Source organism: Lactuca saligna, chromosome 9 (genome assembly GCF_052625555.1).
Source record: "Lactuca saligna cultivar CGN05327 chromosome 9, ASM5262555v1, whole genome shotgun sequence".
NCBI lineage: Eukaryota > Viridiplantae > Streptophyta > Magnoliopsida > Asterales > Asteraceae > Lactuca > Lactuca saligna.
This window is the reverse complement of record NC_136425.1, coordinates 11,017,249-11,037,868: the sequence shown is the minus strand read 5'-3', so window position 1 is coordinate 11,037,868 and position 20,620 is coordinate 11,017,249. Positions and strand designations below refer to the sequence as shown.

Sequence of the window (20,620 nt, the reverse complement as noted above, 5' to 3'; positions counted from 1 at the left end):
GATCCATGAACGCAGCCGGGGCATTGGTGAGCCCAAAAGGCATCACCACAAACTCGTAATGCCCGTAACGAGTTCTGAATGCAGTCTTCTGGATATCTTCCTCCCGAACCCTCATCTGATGATAACCCGACCTCAAGTCTATCTTAGAGAACCAAGATGCCCCCTGCAACTGATCGAACAGATCATCTATCCTAGGTAACGGATACCGGTTTTTAACCGTCAACTTGTTCAACTCCCGGTAATAGATTTCCATATGCTAGAATTAGGGTTTATAGTCTTGGATTCAAAGCATGTACAATAGAGAAACCTAGATCCAAGCATTAGGGTTTGTATGAGCACATAGGATGTCATATGACCAAAACCCATCAGTGGTATCAGAGCCTAGATTGGTTTCTATTGTATTGATGCATTGTATGTTGAAAAAAATTCGATTTTTGTGGTTCTGCATCATGGACTCGGCGAGTCCCACTATGGACTCGGCGAGTTGGCCCCTACTCGGTGAGTCCATGGGGGTACTCGGCGAGTTCGAGCGTTAGATGGAGCTATTTTCGGGATTTCTTGTTGTTTATCTTTGAGATAGTTACCTTATCATGTTAGATCAATATTAATCCGATTATATGATATATTTGACTATATTTTTGATCTAAATGAAGATATTTATCAATTAATAAGATAATTGTTTCCTTATAAGATAATTGATTAATTATTCTGAGTAAATTGATAAATTGTTTTGCAAGAAATCATTAAATAAATCAAATATGGATAATTATGTGATTAAATGTTAATTTAAAATTATTTGTTATTTGATCCTTGTTGTAATGAAAAGTTTCATATTTTCCCCTTTAGGTTTTATAGTTTAATTTGAACCCAAAAGTTTTGAAGTTTTGAAATTTAAATAGTTAAAACCCTAATGTTTTGAAAAAGGTTTCAAAACTTGCCCTCAAGTTTTGGAATTTAAAAGTTCATTAAAAGTTGATTAGGAATGTTAAATTCTAAAACCCTAGTAATGTTTTGAGAAGTTCAAATCACTCCCTTATGGTTTTATTAATTAATTAAGGTGTATAATTAAAAGAAGTTTAATAAATCCATAAAAGTTTAGGTTTACAATTTAATTGAATTAAAGGTATAATTGTTAAATTTGATCACTAAATATTTTAAAAGTGTAAAAATGCACCCTATACTATATATAACATTAAAAGTCTAACATTATATATATGTATGAGTAAAAGTCAGTCTTACCGTTAGTAGGCCTCATTCACGAAGCTGGTCTATAAGGGGTGTTTAAGGAAATTGCCTATAAAATGGCGATTGAATGGGTATCCACTCTTACCCACCGCACTTTTGACTAGTGGAGGGTCGTTAGCCGAACGGGTAGGATAGGACGAAACCTTCCATTATAAGTATAATGAAATACCAAAGTAACTAAATGTTTTTACAAATTCCTAATCTTAGTTACTTAGGCAAAGTGAATTGATGTAATTCCATGAAATTACACTTTGTGCCCTTGCGAATATGTTAGTGGAGCGTGCGTGGTTTACCGGCACACTAAATGGTTCTAAGCAAAGGTAGCAAAAGGGTGACTCAATGTTTGTCATAGTTCGGTGGAACGTGTGTGGTTTACCGGCACATCGAATAGGTGACTGTAACATGTGAGGGCACCATGTAACTTTGCATGGTTATTCACACCCGCTTTGTGATCCTCGGCATCCCAGTCACAAACGAGAGGGGCATATCTAGATTTAAACATGCCATTGAAATGTTTAATGAATCTCAAAGGATCTAAGAGTTTTCATAGATTTAAAACTTAAATTTATTTTTTCGTTTTTCATGGTGGAAATTAGTGAATCGTCATTCACTTACCTTCAAATATTCTGCAACTAGATTACGACATCCCTTTTCTAGGTTGTAGCGTATTGTGTTGGGTCCTAGCCTTAGTATCTCATTTGGGTGATTTACTAAGGACTCAATCAATCAATCAACTAACTTGAATTTGTTTCTCCCGTTTTGTAGATGTCAAAGTTCGACAACTATGGTCTTCCCAAATCCCGTGGAACAAGCATTCCACATGAAGATGATATTCCACGATTCGATCGAGGAACAAGAAATCATGCTTCACTTCCTCCTCCTCCTCCAATTATTCTCCCTAATCCACAAGATTGTAAAATTGAAAGGTTCAATATCACTCAAGCCCTTTTGGCAAGTAAACATAAAGAAGGAAAGTCGGTGTGTGCACACGTCTTAGGGATGAAGTCACACATTGATAGGTTAAGAATGATGGGATCCGTTGTCGGTGAAGAGATGGCTGTTGATTGGGTTCTTCAGTCACTTCCTAACTCGTATAGTGAGTTCGTAAGAGAGTACTATATGATGAACCACGACGTGACCCTTATTGATCTCACCTATATGCTTATTGCTGCTGAATCAGCAATGGTTTGGCGCAATAGAAAAGCAAAGTTGATTGGTGAATCTACCTTCAAGACCTCTATGGATATAGACAATGGCAATGAAAGACATGCAATGATCGAAAAGTTTGATCATAAGAGAAAGGCAATGTCTGAAGTAGTTCCATATGTTGTTCCAAAAGAGTCAATTTGATTTTATTGCCAAGAGAAGGGGCATTGGAGACGAAGTTTCCCTATTTACCTAAGAGATCTAAGAGATGGGAGAGTCAAAAGTATGACTACGCTTCAGGTAAAATCCACTATCTAACTCCGTTAAGTTCGTATTCATTGGTTCTTAATACATGATGTGATAAGATTGCATTTGAATGTTTTACAGGATCGGTGAAAAGAAAGGAAGCTTGATAAGAGAGCAAGATGAATCTAATCACAAGAGATGGATCTCATTCGCATGGACTTGAAGATTGGATTTTTGAGCTTAGATAATTATGATAGAGTTGTTAGAAATTTTCCTTTTACATAGTTTTCAATAGATTTTGCATTGTAAGGACAAATGTTTTTTACGCTGCTTTTATAAATAAAATAAATTTTGACTTATTTATTTATTTGTTTACTTCCTTGCAATGAAATCATTATGAAAATTGATGTTTGCATATTTCTACAAAGAATGGATATGATTCTTAGTTATGGAAATGTCGAGAATTTACCAAATAGGGAGAGTTTCTCATCGCCCAAAGTTTCAATTGGACTAAAATTTGGAATCACGCAACTTGGTTGCATGATGAATGAGAAATTTCATATTTGGAAATTAGACAAATTCGTTGACAAAGTGTCAAGTGAAGGACTAGGAGATCGAGTACACAAAGTTGTGTGTTGATCAAGTTCACCATAAGAGTAACAAAGATATTCGTCATGATTTACTAAAGGCTTAGTAAATATGATTACACTTACAAGATTAAGTGTAATTCTGAATTGATTAAAGGGTTTAGATCAATAGTAGAACAAATAAGAAGAATCAAGTAGGCAGAAAGATAGAAGTCTCTCCATTCTAAGAAGAAGGGAGAGTAGCTTTTATGCTTTATAATGGGTCTTAATGATTAAGAACCATTTCTCATTTGATCCTCTAAGTGAGTGTTAGTACAATTATATGTTTAAGAAGAGGAATCAAGGATTGAAGAAATGGTTAAATCAAGAAGTCTATCATACTTCATTCCAATAACAAGTCTTAAAGTTAAGATTGTGACAATGAGTGAAAAGTATTAATGGTTTATAACATTCATCAAATGTGGAAAGTTGTGATGTCTTGGATATGACAAAGGCCAACTAGGACCAATTTATGAAGTGTTTTGATAAAAGCTACACTAACTCTTGAATATTTGGTTGTCAACAAATGTTTATTTACAAGAGAATCTTATATGTCAAGGAGTCAGTGGGAGTCTTAATGGTCTTGAAAGGTTTCAAGAACAAATCAAATAAACCTTATCGATCATCACTAGCACACGAGTTGAGGTTTACAACCTATCGTGTTGACAATATTTTGATTTTGTGTTGTTCCAATTGAGTTAATTATGCATGTGAGTTCTATGAGTTCTCATTTTGAACGCATAAAAGGTAAGGCACCTTAATCAATGAAAAGTACATTGATAGGAAAAGGTGAGCTTCTTAACTACTTGGAAGACGTGGTGGGCAGCTGTACTACCATAAGGCAAGAAATCAAGATTAAGAAAGTTCGGTCCATATGAGTTTGAATTTGTCATAAACTTTGTTTTTAACAAATTCACATGGATAGGAACAAATACACCATTTAAATCTAAGTGTCATAAGATTTCCTCCTTCATGAAAATGATTGTGAGGAAATGCTTTCACTAAGAAAGATTTTAAGAAGATAGTGATTGTAAAATTGCATTCTCAAATTCGATCATGGTTACGGTATCCCTTTCCATAATTTGAATTGTGAGGTTTGGCAATTATTCTTAATAGTTTAGACACACATATGAACTATCTAAAGCAAAGGTGTATAAGCTTAAGAGGCCGTGATAAAAGATTATCAAAGCATTAAGTATTAGAAACATGGACTTAAGAAATTCAATAGGTATTGTTTTCTGTAAGTTAAGATGTTTATGAATACATGTCGAAGCTAGTGGGAGCATAAGTGTTATGTTTTATAGTAATCATCATGATAGTGGGAGCATAAAAGTTATGATTGTATGATTATTATGGAAAGTATTGCAAGTTGGCAATATTAATTATAGAAAAACTAGAGTTATACCTTGCAAAGTCATAAGGGTTGTAAAGTTGTTTTGCTATAATTAAGGGAGAGAATATTATGCTTCATTTCAAATCTAAAGGATTAGGTTGAGAAATGTTGATAAATTTAGTCAAAGGTACAAAGTGTGTTCTTAAACATTTGATTATGATTACGGCTTTCCTCTTCATAATTCGAATTTTGAGAACATAACAAATAAAACATTATGCATCGTGTCCCATACGCTTCGGGTAAAGGATCGATTGCAAGTGCTTTAGTATTTGACCATTCTAAAATTTTCCAAATGTCTAGCACATTTAGAGGAAAAAGGGACTAGAATGGGTTTTGACTAAAATAATTAAACAACTATCAAAGGACAATCCAAAGTTCGACAATGATTGGTTGCTTGTGAGTAGTTGGAAGCATGGTATTGAATGGACCATATCAACATTATTATGAATAGATAAGATTCTATTAAGAATAAGTTGTCATATGGAAAATATGGAAGCGTGTCCATATTGGGAATTGAATATTGAAAATCTATGTCTAGATTAGAAACTTTTATGCAAAAGGATGTTCAAAGGAATGTACTTTGGGAGACATCATATCTAAGGAATTGTCTTGTAACAATCTCCATTAGAGGACTTTGTAATATCATTGGCAATAGTCTTTGTGACTTTGGTACAGTGACATTACGAAAGAATCATTGCATAAAATGTTAGAATCTAGTATATTCTATAAGTGGCAAGAATTTGATATTCTTAAACTTATGAAAAAAGGGATTTGGAGTTGTGAAATGAGAATGATTGGAAATGTGTCCAATGTGATCTATTTCACAAAGTAAGAACCATAGGTAAACATTGTGTGCATGCTAGGAGCATGGGACAAGTGTAATAATTCAAGTAAGAAGTTGATTACCCGAAACGACAAATAATGAGTAATCGATATGGTGATAAATAAAAGGTGTTTTATTTATGCTCAAAGGGTTGAGGCCATATGGGATTAGTATTATTCTTTTGTTTCACTTTGCATGTTTTGACTTCCAGAATAATTGAGTTTATTAAGAATAATCGAATTATTCAAACGGGCCACAGTTGTTCATACGTTGGAAGTAGATATGAATGAAGACTGTCGTGAATTGGTGTGTGGATTGTCTAAAAGAGTATTAGACATAAGCAAATGTTTGCTGCAACATTCATGAGTGCTTATGAATATGAATTTGAGCATTGGATTAAACCCACGCTCGCTTGGATCACTCCATGAATTGTATCACGAGTGATTGGTGAGACGATAACATCTTATATTCTTGAAACCGAGATGTGTGAGTTGTATCTTGGTAATCGGTTGCACATTGATAATATGTAAACGCACTAGTAACTTGGTGTTATAAAACATATTGTTGTGTGTGATTCGGTGAGTGAGTGCAAGCAAGCATTGTATCAAATTTTATCCGTTCCTTTTATCCAAAGAAGGACAAAAGCGATATCTTTGGGCCCCTCGATGGTTTAGTGATGACAAACGTAAATGCTCGGCCGGGCTAGGGCTAATTTGATTTGTTCAATTAGTCAGTCGTCATAAATCGGAGATCAAGAAATAGTACAAAGAGAATGATTAGAAATCATATCTCATACGATATCTAGAATGGAGGAATATATGATCCCTTATCTAAGGACACGCATATCTGATAGGATCAGAGTTGACAGCGGCTTTGGAAAGCTACGATTGCAGATCAGGATCTGAAGTCATGCGCATAATAGTTATTAGACTTATCCAAGTGGGAGACTGTTGGATTAGTGTCTAAGTCCATAGCTATGTTGGTATGTACTTGACCCGATGGTGCATGGTCCTTTTGGGTTTCCTTCACCAAATCAACTTGATTGGAGAAATAAATAAAGAGAGAGAGAGAGAGAGAGAGATTATTATGATTTATTAATATGTTATAAGAATAATATATTAAAGGAGAAATAATATTTGTTTAATTAATATTGGTCAATAATTAATTAGGAATTAATTTTGTGATCAAGTGTAATTAATTAAACTAGAGGGGTTGATTTGTAATTATGTGATAGTTACAAAATAAGGTAAGGATTATCTTAAATATAGGGTGAACGAATTTAAGGAGATAATGCCTTAAAATTCAACTAGGATAAGGGTTTCTAAGACTTATCTTATGGTTACTTGGTGGGCAAGCAACTAGATAAGGATAAGGACTAAAACCCTAATCTTTACACCTATATAAACCCCCTAAGGCTCATGAATTCGTCTAAGCCTTCCCAAGAAGTCCTAAGGACGAATTCCTACCTCTCTCCTCTCTCTTTATACCTTCTCCATTTGCTCTTGGTGTTTGTAAGCCATTAGAGGAGTGACACTTGTGACTCTAAGCATTCCAAAGTCAATTCAAGGAGGAATTGGGATTGTTATTGCTACATAACAATCAAGGTAACATCTTAAACCTAATTATATGTTAATATCGATTTCCATATGCTAGAATTAGGTTTTATAGTGTTGGATTTAAAGCATGTACAATAGAGAAACCTAGATCCAAGCATTAGGGTTTGTATGGGAACATAGGATGTCATATGACCAAAACCCATCACCTTTTTCTTGACAAAAAGAATCGGCGCTCCCCAAGGTGAGCTACTCGGTCGAATAAACCCCTTTCCCAACAACTCCTAAAGCTGCGAGGATAACTCCTGCATTTCTGGTGGAGCGAGGTGATAAGGCGCCTTGGCGATGGGTGCCGCTCCCGGAACCAGATCGATACGGAACTCCACTTGCCTTTCCGGACGCACGCCTGGCAGTTCTTCGGGAAACACATCCGAAAATTCGCACACTACTGGAACCTCGTCAACTGAATTAGGCCTCCCCGCGGCCACTCGTGTGTCCATCACATAGGCTATGAATCCACTGCAGCCCTGCTGCAAACTCTATCTCGCCCTGGCAGCCGAACAAAATGCTGACCCACACTGGGTCCCCTCGCCATACACAGTAAGCACTCCCCCACTAGGGTATCGTATAGTCACCAACTGTCTTTCGCAGTCAATGACTGCTCCAAACTTACTCAACCAGTCCATACCCACGATGACGCAGACATCTCCCATCGTTATAGGAACCAAATCTATAGGGAACTTGACACCAAAAATCTCAAGCACACATCCTCGAATCACATCAGTGGCGTATACCGCTTTCTCATCAGCTATGGAAACCCTCAGGGGTCGACTCATCACCTCCCGATCAATACTGATGTGCTGACTAAAAGCCAAAGATACAAAAGACCGACTCGCACCAGAGTCAAATAATACCAAGGCAGCTACAGAATTCACAAGAAAAGTACCTACGCATATCATAATATAAGCACAATATCTCAACATAAAAGTAAACACACGAAAGAATAGATACCAGCCACGACATCGGGCGTCGCACGGACCTCCTCCTCTTTGAACTGAAAAGCTCTCCCACGAGCCTTCGGAGCCTCGGCTTTCAACGGCCGAGTCTCAGTAACCCTAGCAGTAGGCGCAGGTCCCTGGTAAAGCTGAGGACACTCGGTCTTCCGATGGCCGGTCTGGTTGCAATGAAAGCAAACCATAAATCCCTTGGGGCAATCCCTATCGATGTGCCCCTCCTTGCCACACTTGTAGCAAGCACCTGATCGACAGGCCCCCTCATGACCCTTGCCGCACTTTCCGCAAGTGCGGCCCTTCTGACCTCCCATCCTCGAATCAGTGGACTTGGTTCGCTTGGCCGCCGGCTGGGACTGAGCCGGCCACCGATCCACCCGCTGAGACTCGGCCTCCTCCCTGGCCTGAGTCTCCAACTCGATCTCCCTCTTCCGGGAATTTTCCTGGAGCTCAGCAAAGGTCCGGTATGACAAGTTCGATACGAACTCCCGAATGTCCCTCCTCAGTACACCCAAATATCGAATCATCCGAGCCTGCTCAGTGGACACCTGCTCAAGGCAGAACATCGCCCTCTCATGAAACTTCTGGGTGATCACAGTAACTGAATCATTACCCTGCTTGATGGTCAAGAACTCCTGAATCAACCGTTCCCTCTCCACCGGGGGAACATACTCGTTTCTGAACATAGTAGTAAATTTCTCCCAAGTCACGACCGAAATCTCCGCAAGAGTGAAGGTCGCTATCACGAACTTCCACCAATCCTTTGCTCCCAGGCGGAGCTGGTTCAAAGCGAACCGTACCCTCAGATGCTCCGGAGATGAACATATGTAGAATCATCCCTCAATGTCAGCAATCCATCTCATCACAGCGATCGGATCTTGCATCTCGTCAAACTTGGGTCGCTTCGTGTTACTGAACTCCCAGAATAGCAACGAGTCACCTCCCTGTGGTCTGGCAACAGCCACAGCTGCGGTAGCTGCAGCGGCTGCAGCCTTAGTCACCACGGCGTACCGCTCATCGAAAGTCTCCATCAGTGTGGTCTTGATAGACCCAAACATTTCCGGAATCTCGGCCCGGATCGCCGCAACCACCTCTTCGTGAATCATCTGACGAAGCTCCTCGTCACTCACACCGCTCGTCCCAGGTCTGTGGCGTGGCCCAACCATATTGCCTCTGAAATACAACAAAAAAATATCAGAGACTCAATTGAGCATAATCGCACTCGATAACACAACCCTACTCGGCCTCCGATACCCAAAGGATTCTTACTTGGGTTGCCCACTGACCCAGTGTCTTCAGTAGTACGGGCCCAATACTACCAACTACACCGCATCAGCATTCACCCCAAGTCCTCCTCCTTGGACCCCGGATCACGAGTACTCTATTCTTGCTATGCACTGGCTACCTACTCGCTCTCAAATTATCTCATAGCAGCCGGTTCCCCTAGATTAAGGCATCACAAATCAGGCCACTCTAGTCCTAATATGAATACCTAGTCTACTAACATGCATAACATATCATAACATATCTCATAACACATATTGTAAGGGTATTTTGGGGATTTTACCGTTCGGGCGCTGGCTGACCGTACACGCTGCTTCTCTTTTGGTTATTACAAAATCTCTTATAAAATTTTTTATGCTTTTATTAATTGAAAATTTTACTCAAATCCCCGGTTTGAGTTCAGTTACGCCCGAAGGTGCATCCGAATCCCTCAAACCAAGGCTCTGATACCAACTTGTAACAACGTGAATTTTCAAAACAATTTTTCATTTTTGTAAACATCAAAAACCATCATTTAAAATTCTGAAATCACATGTGTAACAAATGTCATTATAACAAAATACATCCCATAATCATAAAACAGTTCCTTCGTCAGTGTGTAAAAATCACGCCGACGCCTTCCCACGGTCCTCGCTAGTACCTGAAACACATAACACAACAACTGTAAGCATAAATGCACATACGCCTTTCCAGGCCCGGACCTTCCGGTCCATGTGTCTCAGGGGACTTCCGTCCCGACTCGGTAAACCTTCCGGTCCTACACTATTTGATCTTCATTGTTCTTGTTGAATATTAACTAACGTTTAAAGAATCTATCCATATAAGTTTTTATTGTTTCTACAATTGGTATTAGAGCAAGAGATAATGTAACTCATACCCTACTCTTCTGTGGAGTTATGTTAGGGTTTTAAGTTTTTATTGGATATGTTCTTGTCATTTTTATCGTTTCTATCGTTTATAGATGGCAGGTCTAAACCCTGGTTTTTACCCAAAATTCGATTATTGTTTTACACATTTGATTCTATACCAGTCTTTGTGAATCTCGACATCATTCAGCACAAAGATTCTTATAAGAGCTTAGGAAGAAGAGTGTTGTGAATGCAAAGCCTGTTCTGATTGTGCAAGAAGGTGGTGACGAAAATGGACGTGTTGAAGTATAGTCCACAAATTTAGAAGATGAGGATGTTCAAAATGTTGGAATAGTGTCTAAGGCTGCAACTATATTAGGCAAGTATTTGATCCGGTTGTGCATGGTCCTTTTGGGTTGCCTTCACCATAGCAACTTGATGGATGATTTGTTAAGAGAGAGTAAATATTATAAGGAATAATATATGGTTATTTGATTAATATAAGTCATAGATTAATTGGAATTAATTTGGTGACTTAAAGAGATTAATTAAATAAGAGGGTATAAACTGTCAATTGTTTGATAGTTACACTTTAGACTATAAATCCTTATCCATGATAGGATGGACGATTTCTAGGGCTTGGATAAGCCAAAATCGTCCATAGGGTTATCAAGGAAAGGATATGGATCAACTTAAAGTCTAAGTTATCCAATTAGGGTTAAAGCTGTAATCCTTAAGGAGTCTACAAGTATAAATAGACCCTAGGGGTGAGGGAATTCGAGAATCACAATACACCATCTAAAGTAGAGATACTCTGGCCGAATTCCTCCCCTTTCCTCACTCCTAAATCATCTTACTTGCTATTGGTGTTTGTAAGCCATTAGAGGAGTGACATTTGTGACTCTAGAAGCTCCAAGACAACAAGATCAACAAGGAATCCAAAGGTATGATTCTAGATCTATTTCAATGTTGTTATTTAACCTAATTAGCCATTAGAAGTCTTGGATTCAAAGCATGTTTAATTAGAAAGCCTAGATCCGAGCATTAGGGTTTTGCATGCGCACATAGGAAAGTTCTTATGGCTAAAACCCATCAGTGGTATCAGAGCCTAGCTTGGTTTTCTTTAAATTATTGCTTGATTAACTGAAACAAACCTGCAAAATTCGATTTTTGGGTTTATGAGTCATGGACTCGGCGAGTTCCAAAGTGGACTCGACGAGTAGGCCTGACTCGGCGAGTCCCTTTGTGTACTCGGCGAGTCCGGGCGTCAGGATTAGGAAAAACCGGGATTTTTTCATGTTTATCTTATGGAAACTTACCTTAATCATATTAGATCAACCCTAATCCGATTTTTTGATATATATGACTATAATCTTGATCTAATTAAAGATATTTATCATCTAATAAAATATTTAATTTACTTATATGATAATTGATTAATTATTTTGATAATTATCTTAAAAGAAATCTTGGATAAATCAAATAAAGATAATTAGGATATTAATTGTTAATTGGAATTATTTGTTATTTGATCCTCCATGTTTTAAAATGTTTAAAACTTGCCCTCAAGTTTTGAAATTTATATTTGTGATTAAAAGGTTTTAATTTAGACAACTTAAATTTCAAACCCTACGTTTTAAAAGGTTTAAAACACAACCTTATACTAATATGATATTACTAGAATAATATATATATGTATAACTAAATGCTAGTCTTACCGTTAGTAGGCCTCATTCACGAAGCCGATCTATAAGGTGGGTATAAGGTTGCGGCCTATAAAATGGCGCTTAATGGGTGTACACTCACACCCACCGCTTGCTTGATTGGTGGAGGGTCGTTAGCCGAACGGGTAGGATAGGGCAACCTCATCCTCTCATTAAAAGTATAATAAGAAATACAAAGTAACTACACGTTTTAAAAATTTCCCAATCTTAGTTACTTTAGGAAAAGTGAATTGATGCAATCCCATGAAATTACACTTTGCACCCTTGCTAAGAAGTTAGTGGAGCGTGTGTGGTTTACCGGCACACTAATTGGTTCTAAGCAAAGGTGGCAAAGGGTGATTCATTGTTTATCATAGTTCGATGGAGCATGTGTGGTTTACCGGCACATCGAATAGGTGATCGTTACAATGAAGGCACCATGTGAATTTGCATGGTAATTCACACCCGCTTTGTGATCCTCGGCATCCCAGTCACAAACAAGAGGGGCATATCGAGATTTAAACATGCCATTGAATAGTTCAATGAATCTCATCCGAACCTAGGAATTCTCAATACACTTAGGACTAATAGTCTAGGTTTTGTAATGGAGAATTAGTGAATCGTCATTCACTTACCTTCAATTTATTTTCATGTTAGATTACGGCATCCCTTTTCTAATATGTAAATGTTATTGTTGGATCCTAACCCTAATTTTTCTTATTGGGTGATAATTAGGGATTCTTATTCTAATCTATCTTTGTCCTTTCTATAGATGTCGAACACAAACAACGCTGTTGCGAGTTATTTCACGTTGATGAGCCTTTGCCAAAAGGTCACCTTCGATGGAACGAACTTTAGCGAATGGATAAGATACATTCGCACCATTGCTCGCTACGAGGATAAGGAGTATGTCCTCGATGAAAAGCTTGAGAAGATCAACCCCGAAATCGCTACTCCGGCTGAAATCACCGCTTTTGAGACTCATGAGCGAGATGCAACGAAGGTACATTGCATCATGATTGCCACCATGAACTCCGAATTCCAAAAGTCCTACGAGGACATGTATCCATACGAGATGCATCAAGACATGTTGGAGAGGTACCACCAAAACGCGAGACAAGAGCGTTATGAGATTTTCACTAACATGATCTCCGCTAAGATGGGTCATGGAGAATCTCTTACCGTGCACCTGCAAAAGATGCAAAGGTATGTCGATCGCCTTCGCAAGTTAAATGTTGACTTTGGGGAAGACTTGGCGATCGACATGGTGCTTCACTCTTTGCCTCCGACGTACAACCAATTTAGGATGACCTACCACATGAACAAAGAGGAGGTCACCCTAAGCAAACTCCAAGGTCTTTTGAGATTTGCTGAGAGCAACTTCAAAGATAAGTCTGTTGCACCTACTCCCAATCTGTCTGCTGCTCCTGTCTTGGCAATTGGTCAAGGAAAGGAAAAGAAGAGGAAGGCTTCATCAAAGAACTATCGCAAGGTTAAAGCCCGAGATGGTGCCTATTCTAGTGGGACCAAAGTTGATCCCTCTAATCCCTATCCTAACCCGAAGGAGGCAGAGTGCCACCACTGCCACAAGATAGGACATTGGAAGAGAAGCTGCCCAGAATACCTACAAGCAATCAAAGAAGGAAAGATCAAGCCATCTTTCGCAGGTATATACACAATTAAATCTAACAATTCTAATCATGCTATTTCTTGGGTTCTTGACACCGGGTGTGGTTATCACATTTTTTCAAATGTGCAGGGACTAAGAAGAAGTAGGGATGTGGAGCAAGGAAGGATCAATCTAATCATGGGGAACAGAAGATCGTCGCCTGTTACCAAAATTGGAGTGTATTCTTTAGTGCTTAGGAATAATTTGTGTTTAGATTTGAACAATTGTTGCTATTCGCCAGAAATGGCTAGAAACATCATTTCATTTCATGGTTTATATAGACAAGGATTTAGATTTTCTTTTAATAATGAGAATGGTTCTATTTTGGCTTATCTAAATAGTGTCTTTTACTTTGAAGCTATACCATGTAATGGAATATATGAAACTGTTATGATTGTTGATAACTTAGGAAATAATGTTTTTAATATTGATTCTTCCACTAGTTTGGATAAAGCATCCTTGTGGCATTTCCGTCTTGGACATGTCAACAAGAAACGCATAGCCCAACTCCAAAAGGATGGAGTGTTGGAGTCATTCGACCTTATGGAAGATGACACATGCGAGTCTTGTTTACTTGGAAAGATGACTAAGTCACCCTTCACGAATACTTGTGAAAGGGGTGAGGGGCTATTGGACCTAATACATACCGATGTATGTGGACCCTTTAGATCAACCACGAAGGATGGGAACCGCTTCTATGTGTCTTTTACCGATGATTATAGTAGATATGGGTATATCTATTTAATCAAGCAAAAGTCAGAAACCTTTGAAAAGTTTACAGAGTTCAAGAATGAAGTGGAGAATCAATTGGGCAGGAAAATCAAGATGCTTCGATCCGATCGAGGAGGATAGTACCTAAGTCTTGAATTCCACGATTATCTCAAGGACTGTGGAATAGTTTTGCAATTGATGCCTCCTAGGACACCGCAGTTGAATGGTGTGGCAGAAAGGCGTAATCGAACCTTATTGGATATGGTTCGCTCTATGATGAGTCGTGCTTCACTTCCTATCTTCTTTTGGGGGTATGCCTTAGAGACTGCCGCCCATATCCTTAACCGAGTCCCTACTAAGAAGGTTGCCAAAACACCTCACGAGATGTGGACGGGGAAAGCTCCCTCGTTGGCACATATCAAGGTTTGGGGTCGCGAGGCTTTTGTAAGACGAGATACTCACGACAAGCTTGAACCTCGAAGTGAGCGATGTATTTTCATCGGCTACCCGCAGACATCCTTTGGATATCTCTTCTATAGACCGAAAGACAATGTTGTCTTTGTTGCGAGGATAGGAGTTTTCCGAGAGCGAGAACTCATAAGCCAAGGAGACAGTGGGAGGCAAATCGAACTTGAAGAGATTCAAGAGTCGATAGATGAAGGAACCTCTACCGCTGGCATTCAACCCGAGGAGGAAACTCCGGTTGAACCGATTGACGAATCCTTACCTCTTAGACGTTCCGATAGAGTTAGAGTTCATACCCAGTTTTATGGTTTTCATATTACTATCGAAGGGAACACGTATATTAGTGATGGTACACTAATAAATCTTGATGAACCTAATAGCTATAAGGAAGCCATGGCAGGCCCGGAGTCTACGAAATGGAAAGAGGCAATGGATAGCGAGATCCAATCCATGTACAATAACCAAAGAAATAGGTAAGAATATGTTGAAACAAATGTTGAATGATAAGGATAAAGAACAAATAAAATGTAATAATGTGCAAAAGTTTGACTCGTTGTACTCAAAATAAAATTTGGAAATTACTTTTGATACTGAAAACATTTCTGAATTTGATGAAAGCGACATAAGTCAAATTTCTATAGATGATGAGATAGATTGTTCTGAGTTTGTACAAAATGAGGTTAAAACAAAGAAAAAGTTGATTTCTGAAAATTCAATTGAATACGTACGTGTTGTAAAAAATAAAGGTCCTAGAGTTTTAAAAGCAAAAGCCACAATTTTTTCGAAAGTAAAAACTGTTCCAAATCAGGTTTTCGTAAAAACAGGACTGAAAAAAATGACACTGCAGAACTAACGTCCCTAGTAGATAATGATAATGGAGAAGGGTGCGATGAAATTCTTTTGGTCAGGACCTATTGACAATGCATATGAAACCAAATGTATTTCCGAAATGACCTCATGGAAAACGAAAGTGAGATATGTTGCAGAACCACTGAATTGTGTTAACCCTTGTTACGATAAAGCTGGTCCAAGTGGTACTAAACATGCCCCAAGTGAAACATCTTCTGAACAGACTGACACGCCGGTCAGAAAACAGAAACCTAAAACTAATATTCATAAGTTAGCTGAAGAACTGATTGCTAAGAAACGAAAATTGAATGCTAGATATAGGAAAAACTTGCAAGAAAGAAAACGCTTCAGGAAAAATAAGAATTCCAATCAAAATTCTATTAATTCTAAAAGATCTTCAACTTGAAATACGAATTCTTCTCCTATCCAGAAACCAAAATCTAAATTTTTTTCCAAACCACAGGTTACAAAACCTCAAGTTTCTAAACCTATTGAAAAGCCTAAATCCAATTTTCCTCCTAAAACACAATTATCAAAATCTGTCAACACATCAAAAGATGTTAAGGGTAAGACTAAAGTTGTTTTGAACCAGAGATTTCTCTCGAGGAATACGAAACTAACTTAAAAAAGGAGCAAAAGGAATTTGCAAAAAAGATGGCTAAGAAACCCAAACATTTTATTCAACGAAAAGCTAATATAATTGAAACTAATCTTGGTTAGCATAAAATGAATTTTTTTTTTAAATATTTAAAGGGGAGAATAGTGCTTTACTAAAAAGATCTTTTTGGGTTGATAAAAATAAATTTTTTCATGTTCTTAAAAAATCCTCACAAGGACCTAAGAAGGGTTGAGTTCCTAAATCTCTCGGAATTTTGTAGGCAATACGTGACGAACAATACGACTCTGAATGGTACATCAACAGTGGATGTTTGTATCACATGACTGGAAGGATAGAACAACTGATAGAATTCCGATCGTTGAAGGTTGATGGTAGAGTAAACTATGGAAACAACGCCACTACAGAAATCAAAGGCTACGTGATGATTACAAATGTCAAATTCTTCATTCAAAAGGTAGCATATGTAGAATACCTGCAACATAACCTAATAAGTGTTTCACAATCGGTTGTAGGTACTGGGCTGAAAGTGTTATTCGATAATCAAGGTGAAGAGATAATAGATAAGAAATCAAAAGCAATGCTTCTGAAATCCAAAAGAAATGGAGATATGTATCCTTTAAACTTGAAACCTATCACATGGAAGCCAACCATTTTCCTTCTTACGAAATCATCTATGGATGATAGTTGGTTATGGCACCGAAGGCTCTCCCATCTGAATTTCAAGGATATCAACAAACTTGTACTTGACGATCTTGTACGAGGATTACCTATATTGAAATTTGAGAAGGAACATCTATGTGTTGCTTGTGAGCTAGGAAAGCAAAGTAGAAAGAGTCACTCGACAATCATCAATACCAAAATAATCAAGCCACTGGAACTTTTACACATCAATCTTTGTGGCCCATCTGCCATCGAAAGTATTGGTGGAAATAAGTATATTATGGTTACTGTTGATGACTTTTCAAGATTTACATGGGTTTTCTTTCTTAGAAAAAAATTAGATGCCACTTCAAAGCTGAAGGATTTCATCAAGCAACTTGAGCTTCAATTGCGAAAGCCTATTCGAAAAGTTTGCAGTGATAACGGTTTTGAATTCAAGAACCAAGTGTTTGAAGAATTCTAGACTGAAAAAGGGGTTTCTCATAAATTCTATGCTCCTTACACTCCATAGTAGAAAGATGTTGTTTAAAGACGAAACCGCTCTCTTTGCGAAGCTGTAAGGATAATGCCATCCTTTGCGAATCTTCCACTTTATTTCTGGGCTGATGCTATCGGAACTGCATGTTTCACTTAGAATTTCTCTCTGATCAATAAAAGATTCTTAATCACACCTTAGGAGATTCTAAATAAACGAAATCCTAACATTAAGTTCTTTCATGTCTTTGGTTCCAGGTGTTTTATATTTAATTCCAAAGAGCATAGGAATAAATTTGATGTGAAAGCAGATGAAGGAATCTTTTTAGGATGCTATCTTACATCAAAGGCATTTAGGTTTCTGAACAAGAAATCCAAAAAGATCGAGGAAACCTATTATGTCACCTTTAAAGATAATTATCATAAAAAGTATCAAAATGTTGGTTATCAATCTAACGGAATCTTTCCGTCAACTCTGGCTCAGACGATTCTTATGATGAACTTATATGAGGAATTCATAAATTTGTTTGATGATCCTGGAAAAGCAATTCCTTCATAATCAAATGTAAAAGTTAATAAGGAGGATGAACTGCAGAAAATCATTGATGATGCTGCCAAAAATCTTAGAAAAAAGCCAACAATTTCCGAAGGCTTCTGAAATTCCACCTCAGCCACAAGCTACTAATGCTCCAGTTCATGGGAGGGTTCTGCTTCAACCTCCACAACCGATACACCTGTTCAGGGGGAGAATTTAGATCCATAAATCAACACCGATATTTCATTCCATGGGGAGGATCCAACTTCGAACATAGAGTCCCATGAAAACTTCCAGGGGAGAACCCGATTCCGAATGTAGAGTCACATGCAAACTTCCAGAGGGAGAATGAGAATGAAAATAATGACTCTGATGTACAATCAAAATTTGAAGATGTGAATGCAGAACTGGATCTAACATATGATCTGAACTACCCTCCATTGGAAAAATGGACCAAAGATCACCCTAAATCTCAAGTGATCGGAGCAGCGTCTTGAAGAGTTCTCATAAGGGCACAACAAAAAGCGAATCAAATGACATTATTTTCAAAAATGGAAATTTTCATGTTCCGTTCATTCATCTCTAAAAATGAGCCTAAAACTATGAAGATTTCTCTTGATCATTCTGATTGGGGGCAGGCTATGCAGGAAGAACTCAATGAATTTGAGCGTAATAAAGTTTAGCGATTGATTCCAACTCCAAAGGATGCATTTGTGGTAGGATTACAATGGGTATTTCAGAATAAGCTTGACAAGGAAGGCAACGTGATTCTAAACAAGGCTCGATTAGTTGTTAAAGGGTACTGCCAAGAGGAAGGCATATACTATGAAGAAACATTTGCACCGGTTGCAAGGCTGGAATCTGTTCGGATTTTCCTTGCTTATACAACACACAAGAATTTAGAAGTCTATCAAATGGACGTAAAATGTACATTTTTGAATGGTGAATTAGAGGAAACAATCTATATGGAACATCCACCAGGTTTCCTGAATGAGAAATATCCAAATCATTGCTACATTTTGGATAAGGCTGTGTATGGTCTAATACAAGCACCTCGTGCATGGTATGAAACCCTAACTCGATTTCTGAAACAATCCAAATTTAAACAAGGTTTGGCGAACCAAAATTCTTTCATAAGAAAGATGGTGACCATCAAATGATCATCCAAATTTATGTTGATGGTATCATTTTTGGATCCACTAATCCTAGATTAATAGCTGGATTCCAAAAACTGATGGAAACTAAATTTGAGATGAGCTTAGTGGGTCCTATTAACTTTTTCCTTGGTTTAAATATTAGACAAAGTTCAGAGGGCATTTTATCTAACCAAGAAACTTATACGAAGACCTTGCTTGTGAAATTTCGCATGGTGGGTGATTTTAAGGTTAAGGTTCCAATGGCATTCGGAACAAAGCCTACTCCATCCTTAGACAAGCCAGCAGCAGATCTCACACTATATTGACAGATGATTGGGTCTTTAATATATCTAACATCAAGTCATCCAGACATTATGTTTTCTATTTGTTATTGTGCCAGGTTTCAGGCGCATCCTCATGAACCACATATGATTGTTGTGAAAAACATCTTCTGATACCTCAAAAGAACAACCTCTCTCATAATTTGGTACACTTCCAACTCAAGATTCTTTGTGCAAGCATACTCCGATGTTGATCTTGGTGGATGTGGTTTCGATCGTAAAATCACTTATGAGGGATGTCAGTTTCTAGATGGCAAACTTGTCAGTTGGCAATCAAAGAATCAGACATGTGTATCCCTATCTACTACATAAGTTGAATACATTGCAGTTGCATTGTGTACTTCCCAAGTTGTCTGGATTCATAATCAACTCAGTGATTATGGGATAAATATGAAGAGAATCCCTCTGTATTGTGATTCAGAAAGTGCGACAAGTATATGTCATAATCCAGTGCAACACTCAAAGACCAAACACGTTACACTGCTATATCATTTTATAAAGGATCATGTAGAGGATGGAAACATTGAAGTACACTTTCTTAGATCCTTTGATTAACTGGCAGATATCTTTATGAAAGCCTTACTTGAACCAACATTCAGTCGAATTCTACAAGGCTTAGGAATGATCGAAGCGGACTCAGTTCTGAAAACCCTCTCGTAATTGGAATTTATTGTTCACGATTTGAATGGTTCCAAGCATCATAATGATTTGGAATTCAATTCCAAAATCCGATTGATTCCGAGCTTCGAAATTCTTCGGAATATATTGTTTCATTAAAAGGGTTCGGAATGAGTTGTATCCGTTGTATACTAAGTTTCCTCCAATTTATTCCGAGCTTCAGAATGCTTCAGAAGATAATGTTCACTTGTGTTTCTATTTTATTTATTTCTATTTTTACTCTTTTTCAGAAAATCACAAAAATATTTTTTTTTATTTCATTTATGTTTTTATTTATTTATTTTTTTAGAAAAACCCAAAATTACAAAAATATTTTCTTTTTCTTTGTTATGTTTTATTTTTAGAAAATCAAAAATACCAAAAATACTTTTCATTTGAGGGATAACATTACTTTCAAGAAAATATTCATCATGACTATAAAGTTCTGAATCTATGCACTAGTTAAGTGTCCCTAGAAGCATGTTGTCCCAAGCCTCTAATACTTTATGTTTGAAACCTTTATGAAACTTTCATTCTGATCGTTTCTTCCCAATCAAGCTAATAAATCACATAAGTCATTGAAACTCTTCTTAAAATGAGTTAATAGTTGATTGTTTTGGCATTCGT

At 37.6% G+C, this 20,620-nt stretch overlaps 1 protein-coding gene across 1 annotated transcript; it reads left to right on the top strand.

Moving 5' to 3' along the window:
- Positions 1 to 16,509: 16,509 nt before the first annotated feature.
- LOC145015987 (uncharacterized) lies at positions 16,510 to 17,313 on the top strand. The gene is made up of 2 exons (XM_078974439.1): positions 16,510 to 16,873; positions 17,006 to 17,313. Exons 1-2 carry the CDS (start codon positions 16,510 to 16,512, stop codon positions 17,311 to 17,313), a joined length of 672 nt encoding a protein of 223 aa, XP_078830565.1.
- Positions 17,314 to 20,620: the final 3,307 nt, after the last annotated feature.